An 18,192-nucleotide genomic window follows, 5' to 3' on the forward strand; every position below is an offset into this window, starting at 1 on the left:
CGTTCATTGTAAAATACATGTAATGTGAGAGGAAACATATGTTGTATTAATGTAGGGTCTTTATCTTACAATATAAAAGCACCTTGAGGCAACTGCTGTTGTGATTTGGCCCTATACACATATGATTGGAGTGAAGTGTACAAAAATGAGACAAACTATGATGACAGTAACGGAAAAAATGAACATTTACACAAAGCTGCACAGATTAAAACATGTAAACTGTCTTTAAGTCTCAGCAAGTCTTGCCAATTAAATAAACAATTCTGCATGTAATGACTTTTACAATCATACAATTTGATCAAACTGTAGAACAAATAGTGTACTATTTGTGTACTGCTAAAAAAAAATTAATGCAACTCTCTATTATTGAAGTACAAGACAATTCTGGGAAGCATAAACCATTAAAACATTAAAACCATTTAACATGCTTCAGTGCAAATGAAAGTGACAACAGGTTTGCACCTGTTGGAGACACAACAAGAAGACCATTAAATGTAGCAGGAGGTAGCCACAGACTATTGCTCCCTTTTTATTCTTCCTGACTGATTTTTAGCTAGTTTTAAGTCTAGTTTTTTTTTCTTTGCAAGCTCCTTTGACTAGTTTTAAGTCCATCTCCTCTAGGATGGCACATTTAAGTTCATCCCTCAGCACAGTCTCAAGAGTGAGGAGGCGATGGCGGGAGACAGGCTGTTACATGTGGAGAGCTGGCCAGGGCTGTACAAGGGCATAAATCTAACCTTTGTGCACGGAGGACCATGAGGAGCACTGCCAGAGCCCTACAAAATGACCTCCAGTCAGGTACTCATGGATGTTTCTGACCAAACTGTCAGAAACAGACTACTTTTTTGTGGGAACTGTGCTCTCAGCCCAGCACTGTGCTGCTGGACAGCCCTTTTCAGCACTCCTCTTGCAATGGTCTGTCTCCTGTTATCGCTTCCACTCTCTTGAGATTGTGCCGGGAAATGCAGGAAACCTGGCATACATGTATGTGCCATCCCGAAGGACTACCCGTTCCTGAAGTTATGGGCAGTTTTGCTTGTCTCTTTTACAATAAGAAAAAAAAAGGATTGTTTAACTTTATGCTTTAAAGTGTTTTTTCTTTTCCCCCTCACGACTCAGATGCTTTTCAAGCCTTTCAAATGCCATCTCATACTCGCACACAAAGCACTTCTACTGAAGCCAAAGACATGCTGAAGACTCGCAAGCGGCGGCATCAGCGTTGAGAATGAGGAATCAGGGCGATGTTGCAAAAAAGAGGATCTTTGGTTATTTTTAGTTTTCTTTCCTCTGCCTTTGGGATGGACAGACATACAGTATATGGAGTGAACAGTGTTCCTTTTAAAAATGTAGCTACGCACACCCACACATCCGTGCAGATCCTTCCACATTTAGTGCTACACTGTCCCACTCAGCAGATGTACGTTTACGTATGTAAATCCACACGTGTAACTCGTTTGCACAAACTGTCAGCGACACGGAAGCTGCACTCCCACACACACACACATATACACCACTTTCCATTTCCACAGGGGCTCAAGATCGAGCGCTCTGAAAGTAGTGCAGCATTATTCCTCCTTTGGAGACGCCACAAAAAGCTTTTGTACGACACAGTGCTGCGTTTTTTGTGTCATGTCTGCGTGTCTGTGTCTTCATGAGTGAGTGTATGCGTTACAGTAAGCCCCTTTTGCAGAAGTGTGGGAATGGGCCGGGGGTATCATTGCCCATCAGATCCAGAGTGTCTTAATTGGATAATTGTTGCGAGAGAGCGTGTTTAGGCCGCTTGGCTAGTGTGTGTTTATGTATTCATGTCTCTCGATGCTTTAATGAGTTGCCAGCCTATTGAGAAAAGCATCAGAATAAGGCCAGCATTTGTGTGTCTGTCGAGCCTGCTGGTGCGCTCTTCACTTTTGTCTGTGTTTGCGTGCGTTCGTGTGCCAGAGGGTTATCAGCCATAAAAGGGAGCCAGTCATTGCTGCTAGTGTTAGATAGGTTTTGTTGACAACGTCGCAACATACTTTTCTTTTTGCTTCCTAATCCTTTGAGCAGTCAGAGGGCTTAAAATGTGAGATCAATGTTACAGCTGCAGTCAGATCTCTGTGCAATCAAACAGCTCGGGTGATTTTTAGTCATCACGAAAAATCAATAGCCGCAGTTCTCAAGTTGATAAGTGTAAACAATGTGGTAATGGCTATTTGTGGTTATTGCCGCAATTCTGAAAAGTCTGTTGAGGTTCGCAATCAATGCTCAGCGGCAATGTTTCTGATGTACAATTTTCATACTTTAGTTCACTTTGGAAAGAGCATAAAAAATCCATTTAAAGTCAGACTGCCTGTAGTAAAAGGCACAGTGTTATGAAACTGCTTTTTCAGAAGAACCATAAATGATGTTCTTTAATGAAATTTCGTGAAAACTTGAATCCAGTGTCCACGTGAAGAAGAATAATCAGGTTTTGCCAAACGTCTTGATATTGGATTTCTTTTTTCACCAACGCACATAAAAGATCTCAGTGATATTGCTAAAGGTTACGAAGAGTTCATCAATTCAGATTCTGCGGTTTGAATAAATAAGTACTTATATAACTGAATCTGTAAAAAGGGGTACAACAAATATAAAAATCAGTAAATAGTGGTTACAGAGTTGCTATTTATTGTTTATCGTGATAAAAATACTTGTACAGATAATGATAACCTAATAAAATGATCATTAATAAAAAAAAAATTTTAAACAGGGGAAGTATTTTTCTATTTTGTCTTACCTTTTCTCTTTATCAGCTCTTTTTTTAATTTATGCAGCCCTCTGGGTTCTTGCTGTGGCAAACATTTGCCAAGCATCTGTGTGGTTTTACAATAATCACTCTGGTGGGCTGCAGTGATTTTTACAGGAATCATTGCAGTCCATGATGATGTTTCTGAAACCAACTGAATTACCAAGTTTTCTGTTTTAAAGAAATTTGGAACCACCAGAAGTAGAAGTCAGTGTTTCTTTCTCTACCTTAAGCTTTGTTCTTTTAGGTGCCACAGATACTTTAAACGTAGCGTTGTGAAGCTGTTTGTGTCTGTTTGCAGGTGGACCGCACAGAGGTCATCCGCAGCAGCAGCAGCCCGGTTTTCTCCAAGATTTTCTTGGTGGATTATTACTTTGAGGAGGTCCAGAGGCTCCGCTTTGAACTTCACGATATCAGCTCCGGCAACAATGGCCTCCGTGATGCTGACTTCTTGGGAGCCATGGAGTGTACCCTAGGACAGGTCAGTGAGTCTCTTGATTGGATTGTGCACTCTAAAGGAAGAGCATGCACGAAGCAAGCAGGTCGATTGGGAAATCGGTGTGACTGATGAGTGCAAACATAAGTGAAACAGTCACAATACTTTACAAACTGTTATTCCTACTCTCACCCCCACGGAAGTTAAAAAAATAACACATAGCTCCTATAAGTCAAGCTTAAATTAACTGAAAATTAAAGAGTGTGAGGTAGGTCAGTGAATGTGAGAGGAGTTCAGAAACAATCAGAAATGTGTGTGATGTGAGTGTTTCTGGAGGCGAAAGCATGACAGAAATGCACTTGTAACCTCCGAACTGGATTCACCTTGTGCATTGCAAACAGTAGGTGCAGTAAAAAAGCATACAAATCTTCCTCAGAGCAGCATGCTGTTGGGATAAGAATCGTCTACTTCAGTATGCTCAGTCAGCTACTTCGTTAAAACCACGGCAGGTGAAGTAAATAATACTGATGATATCGTAATAAGGCTATTTTTTCTCAGGAAACCTCAGGCCTTGGCATTTATGTGAGTGTAACTAAATAAGATTATTATTTTAGACCAAGGACGCCCACAGTGTCGGCAGCACTTCTTCCCCCCAGAGGATAATTGCCCCAAACGCACCACAAAACCTGCTTAGAAACGGTTAAAGGAACAAAACAAAGAGCCTTAGACATTGACCTGGCATCCAAAACTCCCCAGATCCCAATCCAATTGGGCAACCATGCCATACATATGGAGGTCAAACTCAGCACACAACCTGCATGACGCTACACTTTGGCACCAGATGCCGCAGGCCATCCTCACAGGTCCTGTATGCATGCCACAAAGAGTGGCAGCTGTTTTGGAGGCATGAGGGAGACCTACACAGTATTAGGTTTCAATGACTAAAAAACAACTTCAGTTGTGGAAGGATGTCAGCTTTCAGCCTGAGTTCAGTTGATGCACTGTCTGCATTAACATGCTTTCTCCGTCCATGAGTGCTTCTGATAAAAAGCCCTGAGGGTGCCTGAACTGTTTTCAAAGCCTTTATATGTGCTTGTGCTAAACTGTATACCCTTGTTATTCACTTAATGGATTTGTGCCTCTTTAATGAAGAAGTTTTAATCAATATTTAAAGATTTGGTTTATTTGCATTTTTCACTCAATATCCAAGAGCATTTAAAAGAAAATTGTTATTGCACTACTACTCATTAACAATTTGAATAAGTGCATTTGAGGGAATTGCTATCTAATGTAATATTGAATGAAAGGAAATAGGACACGCAGCCCAGTGTTTCCCTTATCTTTAATGTCAGGTCTGCAGTTAAAGGAAGTGTTTACTTTTTACTACTCATCAGAGACAGCACAGAGCTGGTGGATGTATAACACTGACTTAAGGGTGTGAAAGCTTCTTGGAGAGGTTGTTTGGAAGCTATTGTTTATATAATCATATTATAACTCTGTTAATAACTGTATTTGAAAAAATAGAGGTTATGTTTATCTTCCATCATATCATTTGAAGCAATAGTGTGATCATTTTCCTTTTTCTGTGTACGATAGAAGCCCTGAATAGTTGCTAGAGGAAACGCTTGTTGCAGACGCATTGCATCAGTGATATTGTAACAGATATTGACATGTTGCATGTAAGCATTTATACCTGCTGTAAGACTTAATTCTGTTATAATCAATGTTGTTGTTTTTTTCTGCTTTATTGGCAGAACAAAAAAACAAAACCCAAAAAAAGAAACCGTGACAGCACATTGTAGGGAAACGGAAACAATGAATAAATAAGGACAATGAATGAGATTCTAATTACTAAATGCCTCAGTAGTGCCAGTTAATGGTGTCTAAGGATCAGACCAAACGTCCGAGTGCATGCCAATAATTTTCAGTAGACTCACAATGGACACACCGGCATTGCACATAAATGCCGTGTAGGTGTCACACAGGCGTGGATGGTTTCTTTAGTTGTGGCATTAGCATGCAGTGACAGTGTGATTGCAGTAGGTTGTCCACCTGATTTAATGCATTATATTTCATACCAGTCTATATGTCTATACGTCTGTACACGCTGCACCTCCATTAATATCTACAACAGTGCCTGTGTGTATCCGTGCATCAGGGTATTTGATGTAAGTGCAGCGCCTAGTATATTAGGTGCAGTAATCACCTGCGTGCCTAAAATATAATTTACTTTTTATCAACAATTCAGAGGAAGTCTGGGGTTTGACAAAAACACGAGCTGAAGTTTTGTTTGTTGTTTCCAGCTGCGAAGCAGTCTTTCCTCTGAGTTTATTAACAGCTTCATCCCGGCACCAGATCGGTCACGTCAGTGATTACTTATAATCATCTGTTACCCCTGACATGGAGATAGGATCTTCCAGGATCTATGTGAACCTTCTTTGTCAGCAACACAGACAGACTACATGGTCTACTTGCATTGGGAACACACAATAAGCTTTCTTGATACAAAGGAAATTCTAAGTTGGGGATGTAGATGTTTTTAATGTGCTTGTATGTACGTGTACAAATGCCTTAGCTGTAGCAGGAAGAGGCTGTGTGTTAGTCGGTTGGTGTGTTTGACACATCATCGTGAGTGTGCATGCACTTGTCTGCCTGTGTAGCACGTTGTCAGGCTATGAAAGAGACTATGAAGTGCAGCTGAAGTAGAAAAAGGGAGAAATTGTGGTACCTTTGAAAGTCCTTGACAAAATAACACTACTATAAGATTTTCTGCTGGTATTACGACCACCATCATCGCCATCTTCACCACAGCAAATAACAATAAGGATAAATTGGTCTGGGAGAGTGCAAGCAGCAATCACTGCCACTTGCAGTGAAGCGGCGACAGAGCACCACCCAGGAGGCTCCAGAACTGGCTGGCAAAGTCAGTCACCCCAGGTCGACAGTATGTCTTTTGCCACCTTGTAATATTTTAATCATGAATACTATTCATATTACCATAGTTTAATCCTTTCATCTTGTTACTTCGTTTAATTTTTTAAACATTTTCATTTATTGCACCAGATGTTGGTCCTGTTGTGAATCATCCCCACACCCTGGAGGTTTGCTCGATGTCACTTTGCTCCTGTTCTTAAATGCTCTGAGATCCTGAGCAGTGAAGTTATTTTTTAGGGCTAAATTTATATGAAATAGCCAGATTAAGTTGATAACTATGGTTTAAGGGGAGCAACATGGTGGCACAACCTTGTGAAGCCTATGAACAAAAAAAAATAGTTAATGTACAATACATCGACAGTTTAATAATATTAGTGCCAAATGGGGCAGCTGTGGTTCAGGCGGTAGAGAAAGTCATCCAATAATCAGAAGCTTGCTGGCTTAATCCCCAGCTCCTCTAGTCTCCATGTGGATGCGTCCCAAATTGCCCCTGGTACATTCACTGGCGTCTGAGTGCGTATGTGTAATAAATCAAACTGTATGGGTGTGTGTGAAAACTGGAACATGTGGGTTATAGTGTAAAGCGAGTGGAAAGGCAGAATATAAATGCCAGCCAGATAAAAAGTCAGATGTTTCAGTTTTTAGAGACTAAAGTCAGTGTAGAGTAGAGTGAATATTTGACTTGCGTTCTCCAGACAGATGCAAACTCTAAGTGGAGGCTGGAACATCTGAGGTGATTTTTTCTTTCTTTTTGTTTCAGATTGTTTCACAGAGGAAACTGACTAAAGCTCTTCTCAAACAGGGAAACACTGCTGGAAAGTCTTCTATCACGGTACGGTATGGCACGGGTTCCAAAGTCAACCGAACCACGTTAAACACTCCTACACATGCAAAAATCACACACACACTTAGACACGCACACACACACACACACACACACCACCTCTGTGCACTCAGACACCCTGAAGATAATTAATTTGATGATGTTGCCTGTTCAATCTGTGCTGTAGCTCATTTCCATCTCATTTTCTCTCACCTCCTTCTTACATCTCCGTGTCGATCTCTCTCGCTCTCTCTGTCTGTCTCCTTTCGCCTCCCAACCTTCCCTCTCCACCTTCACTCTCTGCCCCGCTGTATAGGTGACAGCTGAGGAATTGTCTGGAAATGACGATTACGTTGAACTCTCATTCAGTGCACGTAAGCTGGACGATAAGGTTTGTGCACTTTCAAAAATACTCAGAAATGTTGAAGTTTTCCTTAAGATATGAGGGTAATTAATACTGAAGATGTGGGTCTGTGTGTGCATGCTGCCTGGTTGGTGTGTTTGTGTGTGCGTGTGCTTGGAGAAGTATGTGGGCAGAGCTGTGGGACTTGATTAAAGGAGGCCTGCTGAGATAGGTGGGCACCCCCTTTCCCAATAACCCTCTTTTATCTCACCACCCCAACCACACACACCGATAACTGTATTAATTTTCCAGCCGGCACATGTGCGCGCGCACACACACACACACACACACACACACACACACACACACACACACACACACACACACACACACACACACACACACACACACACACACACACAGACATGGATGACTAATCCAAACAAGTAGTGCCCTGGGGAAAAGATGGAAGAAAGCATGGGAGTGGTGGATAAATTGGAGAGGACAGGAAAGGGACAGGTGGAAGAAACAAAGAAGAAAAGGAGTTTAAAGGGGCGAAATAATGATTCTGTTAGTGTTCGAATGATTTATGGTGATCAAAGGGAGTTCTGAGGGAATGCCTCACATGCGTGTTTTCTCTCTGAAGGATTTCTTCAGCAAGTCAGACCCTTTCCTGGAGATTTTTAGAATAAATGATGACGGCACTGAGTCGCTTGTGCACAGAACCGAGGTAACTGCGCTCGCACATCCGTGGAGATGTAGGCAGCTGTTTTAGTTTGGAAATAAACAACAAGCGTGAACTGTCTTTGTATTTATTGTGCACAGACGGTCATGAACAACCTGAGCCCAGTTTGGAAATCCTTCAAAGTTTCCTTAAACACACTCTGCAGTGGAGACCACGACAGGGAGCTTAAGGTGAGTCTGGGAATATTTTTTCTGCAACAATCATAGTGGCAATGCAACTATTTAAGTTCCTCCAGTAAAATGCAAGACTCATTAAGAGGGCCGAAGTCAAGCAGCACCCGAGTGCTTGCACAGCATCATCACCAGCCTGCATTTTATTTATTTAAAACATAAAAAAAGAAATGCCATTCATTCAATAAATGCGGACAAAAACTTAAAATGACAATAAATAAAGTAGTTTTACCCTTTTTCACCTACATACAAAACATGACATTAATGCAAAGGACAGCGGCACGTACAAAAAGCCTTTGTCCCTTTCTCTTTTCAGTTCCAGGAGTTAAGTTCAGGTCAGGCGTTTTTATGATATCATTGTGCTATTTAAAAAGTCAGATGGGCGTTAAGGAGCTCAGTGGCTATCTTAAACTCTCGCCTTTACTTGTCAGAGGAGATCTCTTCGCCTTTTTGGAAGCAGTGGCCGCCACGTTCGCAGAGAACAGTTATTCTTTGGCATGAATAAACATGAGATTGTTCATTAAATATTCAGAGGTATCTTAACTCTGCGTGGCTCCTGACAGCGGGAGAAAGGGCTCGCACGCGCACGCACGCCGTCGGCTATGGTTTCCAGGGCTACCTGTTTCGAACAGTCAGAGCTTTAGTGAGAAATGGCAGGGCAGAGATTTCTATTCAGACAAGTGCTTTCTTTTCACCAGACTCTTAACTGACCAATGCATAAATGCATAACCCTCCTCTGCAGTGTCTCGCCGTCTCTTCCTTTGTACTTGCAATCGGCAAGGAGCCCATTTCTCCACCTCTTTACTTTTCTTTCTGTCCTTTCGCTGGTCTCTCTCTCTCTCTCTCTTTGTCAAACAGTTAGTATTCAGTGAATGGAACAGAGCTTCTTAATGTTTTCATTACTCTCTAGCACAGCTCTCAGCAGTTTGAAGTGGAAGCAAGGCTGCAAAAGCGAGCGCTCGCTACCTCGCGCGCGCACAAATTACTTTCACAAACACAAACATGCATGCGGCCCGCAAACGATCACACACAAACATGCACGCACGCTTTAGGTGCGGACTGTGAACAGCTTAAGTGGGAGACAGGAAATTAGGGGATTACAGTGAGTCATTGTTTTTAATCAAGCATTGCTGGATTGCTTCTGATCGCTAGTTGCTGGGGTGACCTCATGCAAGGAGGTTATAATGCAAAACTGCACCGCTGAAGGACTCGTTCACAGGCATTAGAGCTTCACAAAAGACCCGAGTTTTTTCAGTCCGTGTTAACATGTGTCTATTGACAAACCTTTTTGAATATCATTGATTGCAGTGACTTTGCAGGACAGCCTACACATGAGAGCCTTGTGCCATCCTTTGAAATGAAAGGACTGAGTCTTTATGATGTGCTTAGCTTTGCCCCGCTGACCCTCACTTGATTGAGGCAATTTGTCTTGCTTACTAGCTCCCAAGAGCGAGTCAAACTATTATGTCGAAAAACACACACACAAGCGTAAAGCTGTCGCTTAAGCCGCGTACCTCTCAGCATCCTCAGATTAATATTTCACCGCTCCGTTGCCCCCCCCCACCAACACCGCCTTATCAATCATTCAGCATGGCATTTCCCTGCATGCCTGCGAGTGCCTGTGTGTGTTCGTTTAGGTAACGGTGTTGCAGCTGTGCTCTAAATGAGTGAACGTGTGTGTGTCTCTTCCAGTGCACAGTTTGGGACTGGGACTCCAATGGAAAACATGACTTCATCGGGGAGTTTCATACCACGTTTAAGGAGATGAGGGTAGAGCAGGAGGGCAAACAGGTGAGAAAATGCGCGCTCGAGCTCCTGCACATGCTCACACGAGAGGAATAAAACAAGTAATGTTTACTCACTGACTCAGGGCCATAAATTCATTTATGCACTGTGAGCCCATTTGCATCTCTGTCAGTGCTTTTATTCACATATCCAAAATAATCCTCATTTAAATAAAAGCAGAGCTCCTTTTTAATAGCTTCGCATCATTATGTAGCAAATACATAACGAGTCAAGCAAATTCCTTCTGTGCTCCCTTGATACCATCTGCATTAATTGTGTGTATCTGTGCGCCTAGATCCAATGGGAATGCATCAACCCTAAATATCAGATGAAGAAGAAGAATTACAGAAACTCTGGTGTTGTCATTCTCAACCACTGTAAGGTAAGGTAAAGCTTTTTCTGTCTGCGTTCCTTCTTTTTTGTGCAACAAATGGTTATTTTCATTGTTAATTTAAATCTCAACTGACTGTTTGGGGGATTAATTGTTTGACTTTTAAAGCATGAGATAACAGTGGAAAAAAAGACGTGCCTTCTAATTGCTACTTTTGTCCCATTAATATTCATAGACCTAAATACACTATTTTTTATAATTATATTAAACAGAGAAAAGAACGATAAATGCACAAACCTTATTATCATTGTGTTTCTGACTATAAATACATTTTATTTTGCTAGGAAAACGGGAAAAGTGAGGAGCAATTTATTGAAATTTGCAAATTTACGTGGAAATGCACATATAAAGCAAAAGCAGAGTTTGTGCTATTCAATATTTGACCATCTTTTTTTCCTTTAACACAGCCTGAACTCTCTTAGACAAGCTTTCTTGTAATTTCTTTAAGTAGTCTTCAGGAATAGCTCTTCTTCTTCTTCTTGAAGGGCATTTCAAAGCTCTTCTTTGGATGTTGACTGCCTTTTATTCCGTTCTCTGTCAAGATGATCCCACACTGCTTCAGTAATGTTGAGGTCTGGGCACTGGAGGCCAGTTCATAACTGATGGTGCTTTATTGTGTGTTTCTACCCTTGTATCCTTTACTGCATTAGCAGTGTGTTTTGGATCATTGTCATGCTGAAAAATAAAACTGTTACCAATCAAATGTTTTGATGGCACTCTTCTGTGTTCATAATTCCTTGGATTTTGAGCCATGAAAGAGCCTCCTCCATGTTTTACAGAGGGTTGTAAACACTCACTGTTGTACCTCTCACCTGGCCTGATTACTTGAACTAAAACCTTCCAATCTGAATTCATCACTTGAACCTGTTGCCACTGATTTTCAATCTACTTCTTTTGTAATTTGGCATAACTCAGCCTTTTCACCCTATTTCGCTTCCTTAAGTTTGGCTTCTTGGCAGTGATCCTTCCACTTAGACCATTTCTGATGAGGTCTAAGTGAACATTAGATGGATCAACCACAGGGCCAGATGCATTTCTTGGGTCCTGGGTCAGGTCTTTGCTGGATTTTTTTCATACTTTTTAAAGACAAAAATTTTAGCTACTGTTCATATGCAGATTTTAATGCCTCTTTGAAAAGCCTGGAGAAGTGTGAGAGAAACACATAAGAAAATCTGGCTACTTGTAACAAAATATATAGACATGACAGGTTTTGACTTTTGCACAGTACTGTAACTATACAGACAAATGTCATCGAAATTGCTATATTTGTATATAAAATGTATTTGTTTATTTTTTAAAATTATTTTCCCATTTAACAGCACTGACTGCATTATGTCCAATAATTTCTGTAGTGATCACCTGACTGTAGGTAGCACTTTCTGTCATAATCGGGCTGTCAGTTCATTAATATAGGGAAAGGGCCCATTACATATTTTTAATAAGAAGCTTCTAGTTCAATATAAATAAAAACAAACAAACAAACAAAAGAAATAACTGGAAAATGGGTGGGAAAAATGGAAAATAAATAAATGAATAAATAAAAATGGGTAAATCCAATGGAGAAATTACTAGAAAAGTAAATAAATAGTATTAGTAAACTAGTAATCAATAATATTATGGGTTCTTTTTTTCCTGACAGATTATTAAAATGTATTCCTTCCTGGATTACATCATGGGAGGCTGCCAGATTCAGTTCACAGTAAGTTCCCTCAAATGTAATCTCTTTAATGTTTACATCAATGTGCCTGTTTGTGTCCGTCCATGCTGTGTGAGCGTACATGTTTCCATCTCAGGTGGCGATAGATTTTACAGCATCCAATGGAGATCCTAGAAACAGCTGCTCCCTCCACTACATCCACCCCTACCAGCCCAATGAGTACCTCAAAGCACTGGTGGCTGTAGGAGAGATATGCCAAGACTATGACAGGTAGAATCCACTCCATCAATCATCGTTCCACCTAATGCTGACACAAGGGCACACATCCAAACACAGACACACTCTGGATTTTCCCTCTGAGAATCAAATCCTTCCACAAAAGTCAGCATGAAAAAAACCTCTTCCTTTGCTTTATGAGCCTTACAAAGCTTTTGTCCATTATTTTTACCCTTCTCTTTTTTCCTTATATTTATTTCTTTTTCCCAATGAAATATGTCTGTCTCTTTTTCTCCAGTGATAAGATGTTCCCTGCATTTGGATTTGGAGCTCTGATACCCCCTGACTTCAAGGTAGGACATTTGGGAGCATGCACATGTGTGCAAAAGCAAAGGGCAGAGTGGGTGGGGTGGGTCTGGAGAATTTATATTTAGATTTGAGATCTTTTTGGAGGCTCAGCTTGCTTTTGATCAACATGAAAGGGGAATACATCTGTCAACCTGTAAATTGGACTGAATGCATCGTGCTGAGTGTGAGTGGTGTGTTGTGGCAGTAAAAAGGCCTTGTCTTTTCTGCCCTGCCTGAAGGTTTCACACGATTTTGCTGTGAACTTTGATGAGGACAATCCTGAATGTGCAGGTGAGCTACCCACACCCTTCCCCTCCCCCAAACACGGACACAGAGACATACACACACTACTTCGCTTACTCAGGCTCGCGCAAACATTCGCATGCACAACCAAAGCAGTCCCCTGCATGCCTCTCATATCTCCCTTGCTGTCGGTCCCATATTCCACCCTTTATATTTTTCCCTGATTTTTTTTTACCCTGTTTTTGCTCCTCACAAATATGCACAGACATACGCACGCGTTCGAACACGCACGGACGCACACGCAGCTGGGAGGTTTGTCACTATGCTGCTGGAAGTATTTCAGGCTCGTGTACACAGAGAAAAACAACACTAATCTGTATGTGTGAAATGGGCTTCTGTGCTCCTCTCTTCACATAGCTGACGTTCCCGCCGTGACGGCGTGTGTGTGTGAGGATAATACGGGAATATTTTGCACAAAATGCTCGGTCACCTCACAGTGCGGTCACATACACAGACTCTGATTCATCTTAGCAGATGCTTTTACAAGTATGAGAACTTTTGGCTCTCCAGGGTCAGGCAAAAAAACAACCCACGTGTGTGTGTGTGTTGCAGGGATCCAAGGTGTGGTGGAGGCCTATCAAAATTGCCTCCCTAAGATCCAGCTGTACGGGCCCACCAACATCGCTCCAATCATTCAGAAAGTGGCCTCCTCTGCCTCAGAGGAAATGCACACCAAAGAAGCCATGGTGAGCGAGAGAAAGAGAAAGATGGAGAAAAAAACCAAACTCATTTGGTCTTGTTATTGTGTCTGTTGATGTTTGCACTGGCACACATGGAGAGAAGCAAAAGACAAATAGTAATAAAAAGACAAAAAGAAATTAAAGGATGAATCAAAAAAGAAAAAAAAGATGAATTGAAAAGAACTTGGAGCGATTGATATTAATTTAATTCTGGTCATAAATTTTAGAGCAGAAATTCGTCTCTGACTTAATGCCTACTGCTTCTCTCTGGTGGATTAAAATGAGTTTTATTCAAATTAGCCCCTGACAAGAAGCCATTTTTAAAACACAAATTTAATTGAACATGTATTCTTCATTTCTCCCCCTTCCACCCACAAATACCCCTCCTTCCCCTCACCCCCTTTACCTATGTCTCACCAGGAATACTTCATCCTGCTGATCCTGACGGACGGCGTCATCACTGACATGGCCGACACGCGAGAGGCCATCGTGCACGCCTCTCACCTGCCCATGTCTGTCATCATTGTTGGTGTGGGCAACGCAGACTTCACAGACATGCAGATCCTGGACGGCGACGACGGGATTCTGCGTTCGCCCAAGGGCGAGCCTGTCCTCCGCGACATCGTCCAGTTTGTCCCTTTCAAGGACTTTAAGCATGTAGGTGGTGGTTGAGAGGGTTTTGGTCAAAAAGCTCTGACTGGTTAATTTAGTACACAGGTGTCAAACTCCAGTCCTCGAGGACCGGTGTCCTCAAACCTTTACATGTGTCCCTGCTGCAGCACTCCTGAATAAAATTAGTAGGTCATTGGCAACTTGACTCCATGCTGAGGTGGCATGCAGTCAACCCTAGTCAAGTAAATTCAAATACATGTATAAATGTAAGTGTTTGGAAAATTGTACTGCTAAAAGGATTTTTATTGCACCATGTTCATTCACTCATGAGCTGATGTAACATGAATGAAATTGCTGAATTGCCACCTCAGCATGCAGTCAAGTTCTACAGTCTTGCTAATGAACTGCTAATTTTATTCAGGTGTGTTGCAGCAGGGACACGTGTAAAAGTTTGAGGACAACGAACCTCGAGGACTGGAGTTTGACGCCCCTGATTTAGCACATTAAAGCTTTCTCAGCAACATTAAAGCACTGGAAATTTAAGGAGGTTACTGACATGGAGGGAAGATGTTTTGATCACTACTAAAAAGGCTATAACTATCACTCAGCTCATCCAGCTGTACTACTCCAACATTCAGTTATCCACAAGTCCCATTCAATTTCATGCCTCGTGTCTAAAAGATCTTAATTATGATAGGGCTGTTTTACAGCAGACATTTAGAAAAAGAAACAGCAGGGAAGCACTAATGAGATTAATGGTAGTTTTGTTGTATTTGGGCACAGAGCCTTAATGTGATTAGTAACACCTGTGTATCCCGACTATTTCAAGTCAAAACGGTTGCTTTGACGAGAGCCTATTTAAAGCACTGATGTTTTTTTTAATTTGTTTTTGTTTTTGTTTTGTACATTGCGAGGTATACGGGTCAGTCAAGTCACATGCAGTATTAAATTAATGACTTGTAACAGTTTATTCTATAAAAGCTTTTAAGTTTAAACACATTTCAGTGGTGGCACGTCGATGTTTAGCGGTTTACCGCTCACCTCACAGCAAGAAGGTCCTGGCCTGGAATCCTGGGGCCTTTGTGTGGATTGTAGACATGTTCTCCTCACATCAGCATGGGTTTCCTCCCACAGTTCAAAGACATGCTTGGGGTTAGGCTAATTGGTGATTCTAAACTGGCTGTAGGTTGTTTGTCTCTGACTGTGCTGCAACAGACTGTGCTACCTGTCCAGGAAGTACACCCCTCTCACCCGATGACAGACTACAGCCCCTAGATTCCATCCAGGGAGTCTAGGGTTCAATACATTTCCAGTGCATTTAAATAATATATAATATAATATATATAATATGCTATCTAAAACTCAAAATTAAGTCTTTTAAGAAGATTTAAAAAATGTTGTTTAAACTCTGGCAGAATTTTCTTTTTAGCTGTTGAAATAATCAAATACATAAATATCTTCTACTGAATATGCGCATATTTGATGTGGCACATTTTTACACTGGATGCCCTTCCTCTCTTCCTAACCCTCCAAGGGATGTGTACCTCCTCTGGGTGTTAGATAAATGTGTTAACCTCTGCACTACAGTGCCACTTAGCATACGTAATTACCGGTACCAAAAGTTTGCTGATGAGACAAGTAAAACTGTTTTGACCATCCAGTTTTATTGTTCTCAAATCCCAGGGTTCGCACAGTCTGGCATATTTCATCGAACACAGGATCGAACAGAAAGAAATGTCACTTATTTTTATTTTATTAGTTAATACATTTAATTAATTTATTGTTATAAATTCTATAAATTTTATTTAAACATATTAAGAGTGTGTATATATATGTATATATATATATATATATATATATATATATATATATATACATATATATACTGAAATATGCATGTCACGTCACTGACCTACATATGCATGTTTTTAAAGTAGATATACAGTGGGGCAAAAAAGTATTTAGTCAGCCACCGATTGTGCAAGTTCCCCCACCTAAAATGATGACAGAGGTCAGTAATTTGCACCAGAGGTACACTTCAACTGTGAGAGACAGAATGTGAAAAAAAAATCCATGAATCCACATGGTAGGATTTGTAAAGAATTTATTCGTAAATCAGGGTGGAAAATAAGTATTTGGTCAATAACAAAAATACAACTCAATACTTTGTAACATAACCTTTGTTGGCAATAACAGAGGTCAAACGTTTACTATAGGTCTTTACCAGGTTTGCACACACAGTAGCTGGTATTTTGGCCCATTCCTCCATGCAGATCTTCTCGAGAGCAGTGATGTTTTGGGGCTGTCGCCGAGCAACACGGACTTTCAACTCCCGCCACAGATTTTCTATGGGGTTGAGGTCTGGAGACTGGCTAGGCCACTCCAGGACTTTCAAATGCTTCTTACGGAGCCACTCCTTTGTTGCCCGGGCGGTGTGTTTTGGATCATTGTCATGTTGGAAGACCCAGCCTCGTTTCATCTTCAAAGTTCTCACTGATGGAAGGAGGTTTTGGCTCAAAATCTCACGATACATGGCCCCATTCATTCTGTCCTTAACACGGATCAGTCGTCCTGTCCCCTTGGCAGAAAAACAGCCCCATAGCATGATGTTTCCACTCCCATGCGTCACAGTAGGTATGGTGTTCTTGGGATGTAACTCAGTATTCTTCTTCCTCCAAACACGACGAGTTGAGTTTATACCAAAAAGTTCTACTTTGGTTTCATCTGACCACATGACATTCTCCCAATCCTCTGCTGTATCATCCATGTGCTCTCTGGCAAACTTCAGACGGGCCTGGACATGCACTGGCTTCAGCAGCGGAACACGTCTGGCACTGCGGGATTTGATTCCCTGCCGTTGTAGTGTGTTACTGATGGTGACCTTTGTTACTTTGGTCCCAGCTCTCTGCAGGTCATTCACCAGGTCCCCCCGTGTGGTTCTGGGATCTTTGCTCACCGTTCTCATGATCATTTGACCCCACGGGATGAGATCTTGCGTGGAGCCCCAGATCGTGGGAGATTATCAGTGGTCTTGTATGTCTTCCATTTTCTGATGATTGCTCCCACAGTTGATTTTTTCACACCAAGCTGCTTGCCTATTGTAGATTCACTCTTCCCAGTCTGGTGCAGGTCTACAATACTTGTCCTGGTGTCCTTCGAAAGCTCTTTGGTCTTGGCCATGGCGGAGTTTGCAGTCTGACTGTTTGAGGCTGTGGACAGGTGTCTTTTATACAGATGATGAGTTCAAACAGGTGCCATTCATACAGGTAACGAGTGGGGGACAGAAAAGCGTCTTACAGAAGACGTTACAGGTCTGTGAGAGCCAGAGATTTTCCATGTTTGAGGTGACCAAATACTTATTTTCCACCCTGATTTACGAATAAATTCTTTACAAATCCTACCATGTGAATTCATGGATTTTTTTTCCACATTCTGTCTCTCACAGTTGAAGTGTACCTCTGGTGCAAATTACTGACCTCTGTCATCATTTGAAGTGGGGGAACTTGCACAATCGGTGGCTGACTAAATACTTTTTTGCCCCACTGTAAGTACTGAATTGGTCTCAAGACACATTAATACTAAAAGATTTGGATCATGGCAATAAAAAAAAACTGTTTGGGATATCACTAATTATCCCCACATGAAGACAAGCTTCAGAACCTCAGCAGCTGTGCCTCCTTCTGAATAAATTATAGTTAATAAACATTTCCACTTCATTCCAATGAAAATGAATTCAATTCATAGTTCTGTTATATTGCTGTATTCAAACAAATATACGGTAAATGGCAATTAATCTCAAATAGCATGCAGATTGCAACAGTAACTTTCAAATAAAATCAGACGTCTCTCCCACTTTATGTGGTTTAAAAAAGCGAGGGGATATAAAATTCTCATATTAAATTATATTTTATGTAGTATAATATGCAAAGGCAAGTGCAAACTGAGAAAGTACGACAAGTAACAAAATCGCACAATAATAAAATGT

At 41.3% G+C, this 18,192-nt stretch overlaps 1 protein-coding gene across 2 annotated transcripts in view; it reads left to right on the plus strand.

Moving 5' to 3' along the window:
- cpne4b (copine IVb) overlaps positions 1-18,192 on the plus strand; it is a 30,672-nt gene that overhangs the window by 8,902 nt on the left and 3,578 nt on the right. For both annotated transcript variants that reach the window (XM_026156321.1, XM_026156322.1), the window contains exons 3-15: positions 3,066-3,245; positions 6,895-6,966; positions 7,274-7,348; positions 7,947-8,030; positions 8,126-8,215; positions 9,908-10,006; positions 10,296-10,382; positions 12,031-12,090; positions 12,185-12,318; positions 12,563-12,617; positions 12,852-12,903; positions 13,468-13,601; positions 14,016-14,252. In XM_026156321.1, the coding sequence (XP_026012106.1) occupies positions 3,066-3,245; positions 6,895-6,966; positions 7,274-7,348; positions 7,947-8,030; positions 8,126-8,215; positions 9,908-10,006; positions 10,296-10,382; positions 12,031-12,090; positions 12,185-12,318; positions 12,563-12,617; positions 12,852-12,903; positions 13,468-13,601; positions 14,016-14,252 (1,359 nt within the window). The remainder of the gene's footprint in view (positions 1-3,065; positions 3,246-6,894; positions 6,967-7,273; positions 7,349-7,946; positions 8,031-8,125; positions 8,216-9,907; positions 10,007-10,295; positions 10,383-12,030; positions 12,091-12,184; positions 12,319-12,562; positions 12,618-12,851; positions 12,904-13,467; positions 13,602-14,015; positions 14,253-18,192) is intronic.

The sequence above is a fragment of the Astatotilapia calliptera genome, chromosome 22 (assembly GCF_900246225.1).
Source record: "Astatotilapia calliptera chromosome 22, fAstCal1.2, whole genome shotgun sequence".
Taxonomy (NCBI): domain Eukaryota; kingdom Metazoa; phylum Chordata; class Actinopteri; order Cichliformes; family Cichlidae; genus Astatotilapia; species Astatotilapia calliptera.